This window comes from Mixophyes fleayi, chromosome 6 (genome assembly GCF_038048845.1).
Source record: "Mixophyes fleayi isolate aMixFle1 chromosome 6, aMixFle1.hap1, whole genome shotgun sequence".
NCBI classification, from domain to species: domain Eukaryota; kingdom Metazoa; phylum Chordata; class Amphibia; order Anura; family Limnodynastidae; genus Mixophyes; species Mixophyes fleayi.
In genome coordinates this window covers 173,680,228-173,692,300 of record NC_134407.1, presented here as the reverse complement: position 1 = coordinate 173,692,300, position 12,073 = coordinate 173,680,228, and the positions used below count along the sequence as shown (strand labels likewise).

At 41.7% G+C, this 12,073-nt stretch overlaps 1 protein-coding gene across 2 annotated transcripts in view; it reads left to right on the top strand.

Moving 5' to 3' along the window:
• Nucleotides 1–12,073, top strand: part of ITGA2B (integrin subunit alpha 2b) — a 73,207-nt gene that overhangs the window by 24,021 nt on the left and 37,113 nt on the right. For both annotated transcript variants that reach the window (XM_075177302.1, XM_075177301.1), the window contains exons 9-14: nucleotides 3,046–3,090; nucleotides 3,363–3,403; nucleotides 4,771–4,821; nucleotides 7,805–7,857; nucleotides 11,451–11,659; nucleotides 11,865–12,047. In XM_075177302.1, the coding sequence (XP_075033403.1) occupies nucleotides 3,046–3,090; nucleotides 3,363–3,403; nucleotides 4,771–4,821; nucleotides 7,805–7,857; nucleotides 11,451–11,659; nucleotides 11,865–12,047 (582 nt within the window). The remainder of the gene's footprint in view (nucleotides 1–3,045; nucleotides 3,091–3,362; nucleotides 3,404–4,770; nucleotides 4,822–7,804; nucleotides 7,858–11,450; nucleotides 11,660–11,864; nucleotides 12,048–12,073) is intronic.

Sequence of the window (12,073 nt, the reverse complement as noted above, 5' to 3'; positions counted from 1 at the left end):
GTGCAAATTAGGATTTTGTTTTGCACATAAGTTAAATACTGACTGTTTTTTCATGTAGCACACAAATACTTGATACCATTTCCCCAGATTGGTCTCGGATCCATAGTCCAAAGCTCCACCACATTCCTTGTGTATGAATACTACTAATAACTACTCTATTGTGCCAGTAGTAAAAATGCACCTGTATCCCCACGCTATTAGGATTACAGTTTCCATCCTCTTAGAAGATACAAATGAGACAAATGAGAGCCAATCCTGTAATTTTGCTTTTATATAGTGTTATTTGGCATTTCCACAAATCTTGCCTGCATATACCGGTAATTAAAATAACTGTATAATTTCCCCTTAATTTACAGGAATGTAACAGATATAAGAGGAAGTATACTATTATATAAAGTGTGACGTGCATTCTTCTATGTTGTGCAGAGTTGTTAGAAGTTGTGCACACATTATAGGGTTTGTGTAGAGTTTGACGTAGGCGTCTATTTTTTTTTTTTGTAGGAAATATGAAATTTTCGAATGCGAATGTTAAAAATAAAAAAAAAAACATGTAAGAGCAAGTTCTTATGTAGAGTCAGGAGCATCTTACCCATATGACTCCCTTACATTTAGAGAGGAAGAGGGAAGGGAAGGATCATTCAAGAGTCAAGTCAGAGGCAATTATGAGGGCCCTATCTGTGTGGAGTTTGTATGTTTTCCTCCAGGTCCTCCTGTTTCCTCCAACATCCTAAAAGCTTGTAGGTTAATTGGCTTCTGAGAAAAAAAAAATACCCTAGTCTGCGTGTCTGTTTTTATGTGTGTTAGGGAATTTAGACTGTAAACTCCAATGGGGCAGGGACTGATGTAGATGACAAATATTCTCTGTACAGTGCTGTGAAATGGGTGGTGCATATAAATAAATGATTATGGTGATGACATTTTGAGAGTAAATTTTATGATGGTAGGAGTAAAAGGTATAGCCTCTTTCTTCACCATTAGATGAAAGTCAGGAGTCTATCATGGAGTGTATTTTAAGTAGGGAAGCAAAGCTTTTAATTGTCTTTGTGGGCTAGGAGATTGGGGGAAAGGTAGGGTACTATAATCTATATAATATGGGATTTAGAAAGAAAAGTAATTTGTCAAGTTTGGGTTCATAGCTCAGCTATATCAACATCATGGATGTGCTATCAGGTCTCCTGGTTAGATAGAGTATCAGAGTTCAAAATGATGCTCCTTTCAAAGCTGATGTATATGTTCCGTATGCTCCCGTTTCGGCTCCCAAGACGCCTGATGAATAAACTAACAGCCCTATTGAGTGTGCATCTATGGAAATCTAAGCCCCCCACGTGTGGCGATGCAGCGAATACCTCGGGGGAAGACGTAGGGGGGATTATCCTTTCCCAATCTATGGAATTATTATGCCGTATGCCTGTTGTCCCCGATGCAAGACTGGTCCCTGCCACGAGGATAGAAGTCCTGGGTAGATATCGAAAGGACGATTAATACAGACTTCCCATTGGTTGATTTATTGTGGGTCCTTATGGATTGGAGGCCTACAGCCCACAACCTGGCTGCTCTAACTAGGGACGCCTTGATGGTGTAGGATCATCTATGCAATGCTACCGATGAATCCCCCACCCCACTTCCAGTGTGTCAATACAAGCAGTTGCCACGCAGATTCCCGACCCAAACCTCACCCTATGGGCATCTAGAGGGATTCTAACCCTGGGCCAGCTGTTCAACTCAGGAACGTTCACCTCCTTTACCAACCTTAGTGCCCACTACCATCTATCTGGAGGGGAGTTCAATAACAGGACTCAAACACCATCACTTAAGGGACTGCCTATATGTCCCCTCCACTGCTATACTTCACTAAACTGACCAAGGGTTGCAATAAAGTTAGTATCACATTCTGGTACAACTTACTGCACACTCAACATGACCTGCCAAAATCCAGGGTTTAGCTCCAATGGGACACAGACCTATACTTAGACTTCTATGCCAAGGAGTGGGAACGTATTTTTCGGAACTCTTTCAAAATGTCTAAATGTCTAAACCACACAGAAATGTTATTACTCCCGAGAAACTACATAAGATGTGGCCTTCAATGTCCCCATTCTGCTGGTGTAATTGCTCAGAACGAGGAGATATATTCCACATGTTCTGGTCTTGCCCGGTTGTACAACCCTTATGGATCGAAGTATTTGACTTATTGAAGGACATCTTTGGACACTCTATTCTCTCTTCCCCAGAACTAGCTCTCCTACACCACTACTCAAAGTTTGGGGCATAGCTGCAGACAAGAGTAACCAACAACTGACCTAAAGTGGTAAGGTTTTTCCGTGGAGCTAGGCCACATGATGGGAATGTGGCCACATCCTCCAGGTCTGGCGCTTCAGACGTATTAGGCTGCTCTTAACTTTTCTCCCATAAAAGCTCACATGCACTACCACGCACACCAGTACCTCTCAACCTTTCAACATTCCAACAGTCGACTGTCAGGACGAAAAGATAGACCCCTCAAACTGGGATTGTCCTGATTTAATTGGGACAGTAGCTAGGTATTTGTTTCATTGTCTAATTACACTAGACAAATAAAAGCACATTTCTTAATTGGTTGCTGTGTATTAGTGCACATTTATCACTGTTAGGAAATATACCTCCCTATCTCCATCAAACAAACCAGAGCTTAGCTTTGACCTCCAAGTAACAATAATAGATGCAAATATATAATTGATTGCTATTGGTTGTAGTATTTTTTCAGCTTGTTGTTAATCCTATCAAATTCATAGCCATTTTGTTGGTTAAACCAGTATTTGTCAGAATGCAGCATATCACATAGTGATTCAGTGATTGGTTGCTAGTGAGTTGGCAGGCTACAATCTCATAAATATAAGGTAAGCTCAGAAAATGGCTACCTCCACTGTAGTTGATAGGTGCAATTTAAATAAATCTGCATATGAGAGTCTTGAAGCTAAGATTTCTGTCCTGTTGCCTTGTGTTTTTTCTACATGTTTAGCTCAATTATTTGTAACAATAATTTTTACCATTTTCTTCTAACTTCAGGCTTCTCAGTGGCCTATGGTGAATTTACACAGGATGACAATGCAGGTACTGTAATGAGATAAGGAGAGGTATATAATCCATCTGTGGATCTGCATTTTGTCGTCACTGAAAATCAAGGCATGGGTTTGCATTGTAAAGATCCAAGAGTATTAGGATCCCAAGAATATCCGTAGTACATTCATATAAAAATGACATTTACAATTGTCTTTTAATTGACATTGTGTGGCTGGGTAACATCAACCTTCTCTGACTTGTATAAAATCAATCTCTTTATTGAGTGGTAGTAAGTATCTGTACATGTGCTTGGTGTCTTACAGAAATTGTTGTTGGGTGTCCAAACTTTGCATACATGGGAGCAGTGAGTACCGACTTCTATATATATTTTCTAAGTAGGAAACTATAGTAGGGGCATGGCCAATCCATTGAGGGGCATGGAGGACGTAATTAGCAATTTACTAGTAGATTGTCCTTCAACTCACTGCCTGAACTGCATGCTGTGGCTTATTATTGATCTTTGTGCATTCTGATAGCTGATGGCTGGATGTTTGGGCAGTGTGACAGAGCAGCCTGCACCCATCTGCACAGCCCCAGTATTGTGAACATAATATATAGCATAATCATGGTAATTAAAAAAATTAAACATTTAATCCTGAGGCATCGCCAGTGCTGGGTATGGACTTGTTATTTAAGCGGAAGATTTCCCAATTATATAAAACTTGTAATTTTACAATTTAAAAAAAAAAAAAAAAAAAAGGAAATATTGAATCACCATCTATCATTGTAATATTTAGCTGTGTGTCAATTCCTCCTTAAATTGCGTTTCCGTCTCCCTATCTCACTTATCTGTCTTATTTCTTATCTATGCTGGATCTATTTATTTTCACCTTCTCTGCTGCAGTATGGAGAATCCAATCCTCCACCCTCACCCCTGACCTTGGTAATTCACACGACCAGCTCACCTGTTACTTAAAATCCCTTTAGTAAATGGGAATGTAGAGTCTACTTTTCCAGCAATAAAATGTACTTTAAGTATATAGACTAATTATGGCTCTTAGCCAGCTTGTAATTTCTTCATTAAAATGTTATATACAAAAAATATGATACACAATGACAGATTACTGCAATTTGTCATATCTAAGTCCATGTTGATAAAGTCCCTCACTTGGGTTACGTATCCCATCAGAGTCCAGCCTTCTAGCCTTTTAATAACATTTTTACTCCTAAAATACTACACTGTTTCGCCTTTTATATAACAATGAGAGAGTTGAGACTGTCTCTATTACAGGTGGCAATTTTGTCTGTGTGTGGCATTTTTAAACACTGCTAAGAGTACACATAGAAACGAGCTTCTCCATCAACCCGGTACAACAGGGGAGGCGCAAACCGGGTCCCAATAAAAGTATAGAATATCAAGCCCTTTTGCAGAGTGAAAATGTCTCGTCACCTGTTTATACAGCAAAGAATGTCCCTGTAAATGTGCCCTCCCCATTCCCTTATCACAATTCAATAATTTTGCTCTGCAAAATGAAACCACTAATCATTTGCTGGTACTTAGTTTCCCAGATATAAAGGTATTTTCACAGAGGATTCCATGCATTCCTCATTATTTGCATCCACATTATGTATATATGTTATAGATACAGGTCCACCATTTTTGCCTTCCCCATAAACTCAGGAGAGTTGGTGCATGGATTGCTCTAAATAATGGCTCTTTTTCCACTACAGGTTGAAATTTATAGTGGCCAAAAACAAATTATCAAAATCAAAGGAGATCAGGTACGTATATATCTAGTAATAATGTCTTAATAAAGGGACAGTACAATGTTCAGAGTGTCACGGGCACTAGGAGTCTTTGCCCAGGATATCACCAGATGATGTTCTTACCAGAGTAATATAGCTGGTACTATGGTCCTCTGGTAGCAGGGTGACAACGGAACAGGAGAATCAGCAGATGGTGAGAGAGTGCTCAAGGAAAGTCTATGACTAGCAGCAACCGGTAATGACTTAGATGTATGTACACGAGGAACCAGATGGACAATTAAACGTGAGGAGAGTCAGTGGTCTGCGTACAGCAAGTTGTACCACTGCTATAGTGAGGAGGAATGTCCAGGAGTAGAGAGGAGGTAGTGAGAGTCAGTGGTCTGCGTATAGCAAGTTGTACCACTGTCTATAGTGAAGGAATGGATTCCAGGTGCAAGTAGGTAACGGGGAAGTCAGTGGTCTGCGTACAGCAAGTTGTACCACTGCTTATGTGAGAGGATACTTGAAACTGGTGTCAATGGGAAACAGGAGTCAGTGGTCTGCGTGCAGCAAGTTGTACCACTGCTATATATATATGTGAGGAGGGACACGAGGAAATGAATGGAATGCAGAGGATACACGGGGCACACAGAACTTGATCCCACGATGATAACCACAATACAATAATAACTGACAAGCGCTGCTTTGAAGTATACAAAGTCACTATAGAGATCCAGGTAATAGGAAACAAAGTCAATAGTAACAATAGCTTCAGTAGATGGAAGACTCCGGAGATGAACACAACACAGTCCAGACGGATATGCAATATAATAGCAAAGTCAATGGAAAGTATGCATACCGCGGTTCAGGAGAGCAGGCTGTCAAGGAGACGTGCAGGGATACCTGAACGGCTGAAGGCCGGCAGGAGGAGAGACCACTGGAGGATGGAAGCGGTAATCAGGTTGGTGCAGCGCACGGAAGGTAACCGGTAATCAATGGAGCAATACTCAGGAAGCAGTAGTAAGTAAAACTGGAAACATGATGAACACGGGAGAGTTGAGGCTGTCTGGTATCCGGCAGTAGTAGCGGAGGCAGCGGAGGGAAGGCACGCTGAACACGGGAGAGTAGAGGTGGTCTGGAATCCGGCAGTAGTAGCGAAGGCAGCGGAGGGGAGACACGCTGAACACAGGAGAGTAGAGGTGGTCTGGAATCCGGCAGTAGTAGCGAAGGCAGCGGAGAGCAGACACGCTGAACACAGGAGAGTTGAGGCGGACAGGAATCCGGCAGTAGTAGCAGATAGGAATCAGCTGAGTGCAGACACGATGAACACAGGAGAGTTGAAGTGGTCTGGAAACCACAAACGTAGTAGACAGGAATCAGCTGGAGCTGAATACACGAGGAAACACAGGAACACCTTCAGAGGCTCATGGGGAATGAGACTCCAAGATCAGGCAACCAGGTAATGATCACAGGTGGTTTAAATAGGGAGGGTTGTCTGATCATCCAATCAATTAAAAGCAACAGTTACTGAAGGTTTCATAAGGGCTGCACATGCGCAGACCCTCAGGATGGGGGACGGCCACGGTTCCTGAACACAGGAGAAATGGCACTCACAGTCCGGTGAGTGACACAGAGTTCGGATAAGGATTCTAGCATGTCATGGCTGTGACTGCAATTAGACGTTAGACACTAGGCTCTCAGATGTACAGAAGCTTGTTTTCACAAGGCTGTGAGTCTGACACTGAATACATTATTTAACAAATGTTTTTGTTTTGCTACTTGGTGGCTCCCAGATTTTCATTGATAAACCCCTCTGACTCCAGTAGCACTCAGTGTACATTTCTCCTACAGTGGAGGCAGTCATTGTTTGTGTTGTATTTATACTTAAGCTATTAATTCACTAGGAACTAGTGACATCACTGAGGCACACTGTTACACAGGTTAATAGCAGTGGCAGAAGTGCTGTGGGTGCAGCCACTACTGGGCCCATAGGAGACCACTCACACTCCTGGGGCCTCTATATCCTGAGGAGGGGGGATAAACAGTATTAAAAATAAATACATGTTTAAAAAAGAAACCCCCCCCCCCCCCTTAAGTCATATTAACCCTAGTGCTGGTCTGAGAAATATCCAGGGAAAAAAACAGTGTGGGGTTCCCCCGATTCTCCTTCAACCAGCCCTAGGCTTGGCCAGCCAGGGCTGGTGGCACTGTGGCAGGGGAACCCACAGCAGGGGGTCCCCCTGCCATGATATCAACCAGCCCCATCTGGTCAGCAAGGGGCTGGATTTCCTAGGGAGTTGAGGTTTGCAAAAAAAATCGGGCCCTCTCCCTAGGAGTACCCAGTGCTAACAGGGCTCTTCCCACACCCCTGGCATTTAGCCTGTCAGCATTTTCATGTCGGCAGGATAAGTGTCTGAATTTATTCTGTCGGAATTTCGTACCCAACCCTATAGGCACTAGGGGGCTACAATCTGATTTAGCTTGTTATTTATAAATGGGAAAATTAGGGAGGGAAATGTTGTGTGTTAAGGAAAGTAAAACTAAATGGATGTGAGCATTAACTTGAAATTAACCCCCCATTTTTTTTGCTTATGACCATATACAGCTATGCCTGTAACATGATCCTATATATCTTCCATTTGCTTTTTTATATAATGACTGTATGTATGCAGACACATACAGCTTTATATGTCTGTAGCTGCCTATTTTATATCCTACTTATAACAGAGGTGAAGTAGTGAGTAAGGGTGCTGACTGGAGTCCTTTGCTCGAATCCCAACAGCTCCTTGTGACCTTGGAAATATTATTTTGTGTTCCCTGTCCCTGGTACCAAAATGATTATTAGCTTGACTGGTGGGGTAAAATGTGCCTAGCAAATGTGTGCGTAGCACTGTAGAGAATAAAATACATACAGTATGTACAAATACTAAGTAAAAACAAATTGTATTTCCATAAATGTATCGCATGTCTATGCGTCTATACATACCACGCATTTAAATGTGTCTTATGTTCCTTACAGATTGCCTCATATTATGGTCACTCGTTAGCTGTTACTGACATAAACAATGATGGGTGCGTATTTAAAACAAGTAAAACAAAATGCTTTCTCCGAAAACATCTAGAGCCCTCTAGTGTTTGACTTGTGATATTGTAACATGAACTGAAGACATTTCTGTGATATGTTTAATAGTTTTTCCCAGTCTGGTATTGTCTAAATCTAATCTAAATCTCAATCTAAATGCACACTGTTCAACTATACATCCTTAGGAAGCAGATGGGATTCCAAGCAACATCTCCACACCGATGGGGTTAATAGTACATTTTTGATTGGAGATCGCTAGACAAAAGGAATAATAAAAGGCACAAAGTGCAATTTCTTTATTTAGTTAAATATTTAATTAGTAGATGACTATAAATTACACTGGCCAGGTATTCAAAAGAATAAACTGATTGCAGTCGCAATCAGAATTAAACATAATCCATGTTAACCAGGGTCTGTGTTCCTTCATGCTCTCCCATCAACAAAGTATGACTCTGATATATCACTGTTTTTTTAGTATGCATATTTACATTTACATAGTTACATTACTTAAAGCAGCGTTCTATCATTGATCAGCTGCAATTTTTACTTTTTATTGGCTTGAGTGGACACACGCCCTCTGAAACTTCACACAGTTCTCAGCTTTCAGCCAGAGTATGAGACGAACCAGGGAGCACCAAGGAAAAACAGCTGCGTGGAGCAGCCCCTGGAGTTCTAAATAGGGCAACCTTTGGTAGTGTGATTTTTCCACCGGTGGTAGTCAGCATATCGATGCTGACTACATCGACAACGCTTACCCCGACATCTTCAGTCCGGACGGCTGCTTCCCGACAAGGATCCATGATGACTGTACTGTGAAGCGACTTCAGCCAATCACGATGAATGAAGGCGCCGGCGGGACTTGATGATGTCAGTGAAATAGGCGACGCTGTTAACGCTGCTCTTAAGGGGGTAATGTAAGTTTGCAGCTATGTACACTGTACAACCTTTTCTAAAGTACATTGTATATACCCTCATACATACATTACCCCCTTAAGAGCAGCTTTAGCAGCGTTGCCTATCTCACTGACGTCCTCAAGTCCTGCCGGTATCTTCCTTCATCGTGATTGGCTGAAGTCACTTCACCATACAGTTGTCATGGACAGGGCTGCCAAGAGGAATTCAGGGCCCGGGTACAACAAATTCATGGGGCCCCCCTCATAGTCGAGTAAGCCCTCAAATTTTATTAGCCTTTGGTCATACATTCAATGCAATGCACCGTTGGGGCGTGGCTAGCCTAATGCCGCTGCAAATTTTTTTTGGGGTGTGGTCATATGTTTGGGGCGTGGCGATGCGCCATTGGGGCGTGGCTAGCACTAGATCCTGAATTCACCAGAGCGTCACATATGTCCCAGCACTCCTGACTTTTAAGACATCTAGCACCACAGTGTAGTATACAAAGAATGCAGTGTGTACACAAAGAGTTCAGTCTTGGCCTGCACCTTACATTGAGCACGACACTCGCCAAAAATTCCCATTGTCCCTACTAGAATCACAACATTTCACACACTCTGCTGCTCTCTCCTACCTGTTCTTCTCACTTTCACCACCTGTGACTACTGCTTTCTTTAGTTGTGGCTTTGTCTGGATCCTGGAATGTTAGAGGACCTATTTGGGAAAAAAAATGGCTACATTTAGAAAATTACAGCCAGCCCCGGCGTTAAATCAATAGCACCCACGATTAATAATTAGGCCTTCCTCCAGCCCCAACATTAAAATAATAGTATTCACATTTAATAAATAAACCTATTTCCCTTCCTGCAAACAGCCCCAGCAATACCTATATCCCGCAACCATCACTGCCATTAATAAATTCATAGTCACATTTAATAAATAGACCTCATTCTCCCTAAACTCACCCCAAGATTCAATAGCCCCCAAACCACCCCATCTTAAATTAATAGTCCTTACTATTAAATGTGTCTCTCCCCTTTTTTTTTTTTTTTTTAACTCTGTGCTTCTCTCCCCTTTTTTATTTATTCTATGTTTCTCTCCCCTTTTTCATTTATACTGTTTCTCTCCCCTTTTTTATTTATTCTGTGCTTCTCTCCACTTTTTTATTTATTCTATGTTTCTCCCCCCTTTTTTATTTATACTGTTTCTCTCCCCTTTTTTATTTATTCTGTGCTTCTCTCCACTTTTTTATTTATTCTGTTTCTCTCCCCTTTTTTATTTATACTGTTTCTCTCCCCTTTTTTATTTATTCTGTGCTTCTCTCCACTTTTTTATTTATTCTATGTTTCTCTCCCCTTTTTTATTTATACTGTTTCTCTCCCCTTTTTTATTTATTCTGTGCTTCTCTCCACTTTTTTATTTATTCTATGTTTCTCTCCCCTTTTTTATTTATACTGTTTCTCTCCCCTTTTTTATTTATACTGTTTCTCTCCCCTTTTTTATTTATTCTGTGCTTCTCTCCACTTTTTTATTTATTCTATCTTTCTCTCCCCTTTTTTATTTATACTGTTTCTCTCGCCTTTTTTATTTATTCTGTGCTTCTCTCCACTTTTTTATTTATTCTGTTTCTCTCCCCTTTTTATTTTAACTCTGTGTTTCTCTCCCCTTTTTTATTTATTGTTTCTCTCCCCTTTTTTATTTATTCTCAGCCTCTCTCCCCCGTTGTTTTACTCCCCCTTCTTAATAGCACTGTCCCTTTCCTCTCTGTTTCTTTACTTACCTCCTGTCAGCTTCTTTCTTTTTCTCTTCTGTCTTCTCTTCTTTCTTCCAGCTTTGTCTTGTCCGGCGCTCCTCACTGACTGACGGGTGTGACTTGATGACGTCACGCCCGGCAGTCAGTGTGAATAGAGAAGAGGAGAGGAGGGACGCGGCGCCGCGGTCACGTGAGTATTTATTTATTTTATTTTTTTATTGGTCCAGCTCCCCCCACCAACGATCCGACCCCCACCCTTCCCCAGCCGCGGGAAAAAAAAACCAAAACATAAAAAAAAACCAAGATATAAAAAAAAAAGGAAAAAATAAAAATTAGAACCGAGGGCCCGGCCCGGGCCCCCTGGCAAGCCCAGGCCCGGGTAAAATGTACCTGCTCCCCCCCCTCTCGCGGCCCTGGTCATGGATCCTTGTCAGGAAACAGCCGTCCAACCTGAAGATGTCGGGGTAAATGTTGTCGTTGTAGTCAGCACTGTTAAGCCATACCACATCCTTTTCCACATCCTACCTTGGTGTACAGTTTTAAAATACATTTTTACCATTGCAATCCCATGAGAACACAAACAGCACGGTGGCTTAGTGGTTAGCACTTCTGCCTCACAACACTGTGGTAATGAGTTTGATTCCCGACCATGGCCTTATCTCTGTGGAGCTGGTTTCCTCCGGGTGCTCCTGTTTCCTTCCATATTCCAAAAACTTACTAGTAGGTTAATTTACTGCTGACAAAAGTAACACAAGTGTGTGCTAGCAAATTTAGACTGTAACCTCCAATGGGACAGGGACTGATATGAATAACAGATCTCTGTACAGCATTGTGGAATTGGTGGCGTTTTATAAATAAATGATGATGAACTCCTAGGCACTGACTTGGGCAGAAGAAGTATCGCACTCTCTTACTAGCTTTTTATATGTTGATCTATAGATATGATGATCTACTGGTTGGAGCTCCTGTTTTCATGGAACAAGGGCCAAGTGGAAAGCTGCGGGAAGTTGGGAAAGTCTATGTGTATATGCAGAAGACAAACAAATATTTTGATAAAGAGCATCAGACCCTCACTGGGACACATCTTTATGGACAGTTTGGGGCAGCAATTACTCCACTGGGAGACTTGGATCGAGATGGATATAATGGTGAGAACTGGGATAATACTAAAGTGTGCTGAGTTTCAATCCTAATAATATTGCTTATACTCTGCCTGTCACTTCTTGCTACTGTTACTGTTACTGTGAACATTCTGCTGATCTGGTTGGCCACATGTTGTTCTATCCCCACCCAATTGAAATATATATGCAATCTGAATGGAATGTGACACCATGTTTGTTTGTCTTGTCCTAGATGTGGCTGTAGGTTCTCCGTTTGGAGGAATATCTGGGGGCGGCTGTGTATACATTTATAAAGGTGAAAGGTTTGGGCTATCAGCACAACCATCCCAGATCTTAGAAAGCCCCTTACAGCCCCCTTCCAGGTTTGGATTTGCACTGAGAGGAGGGGTAGACATTGATGGTAACGGGTATCCAGGTAATGAACAAGTAAATCTGCAATAT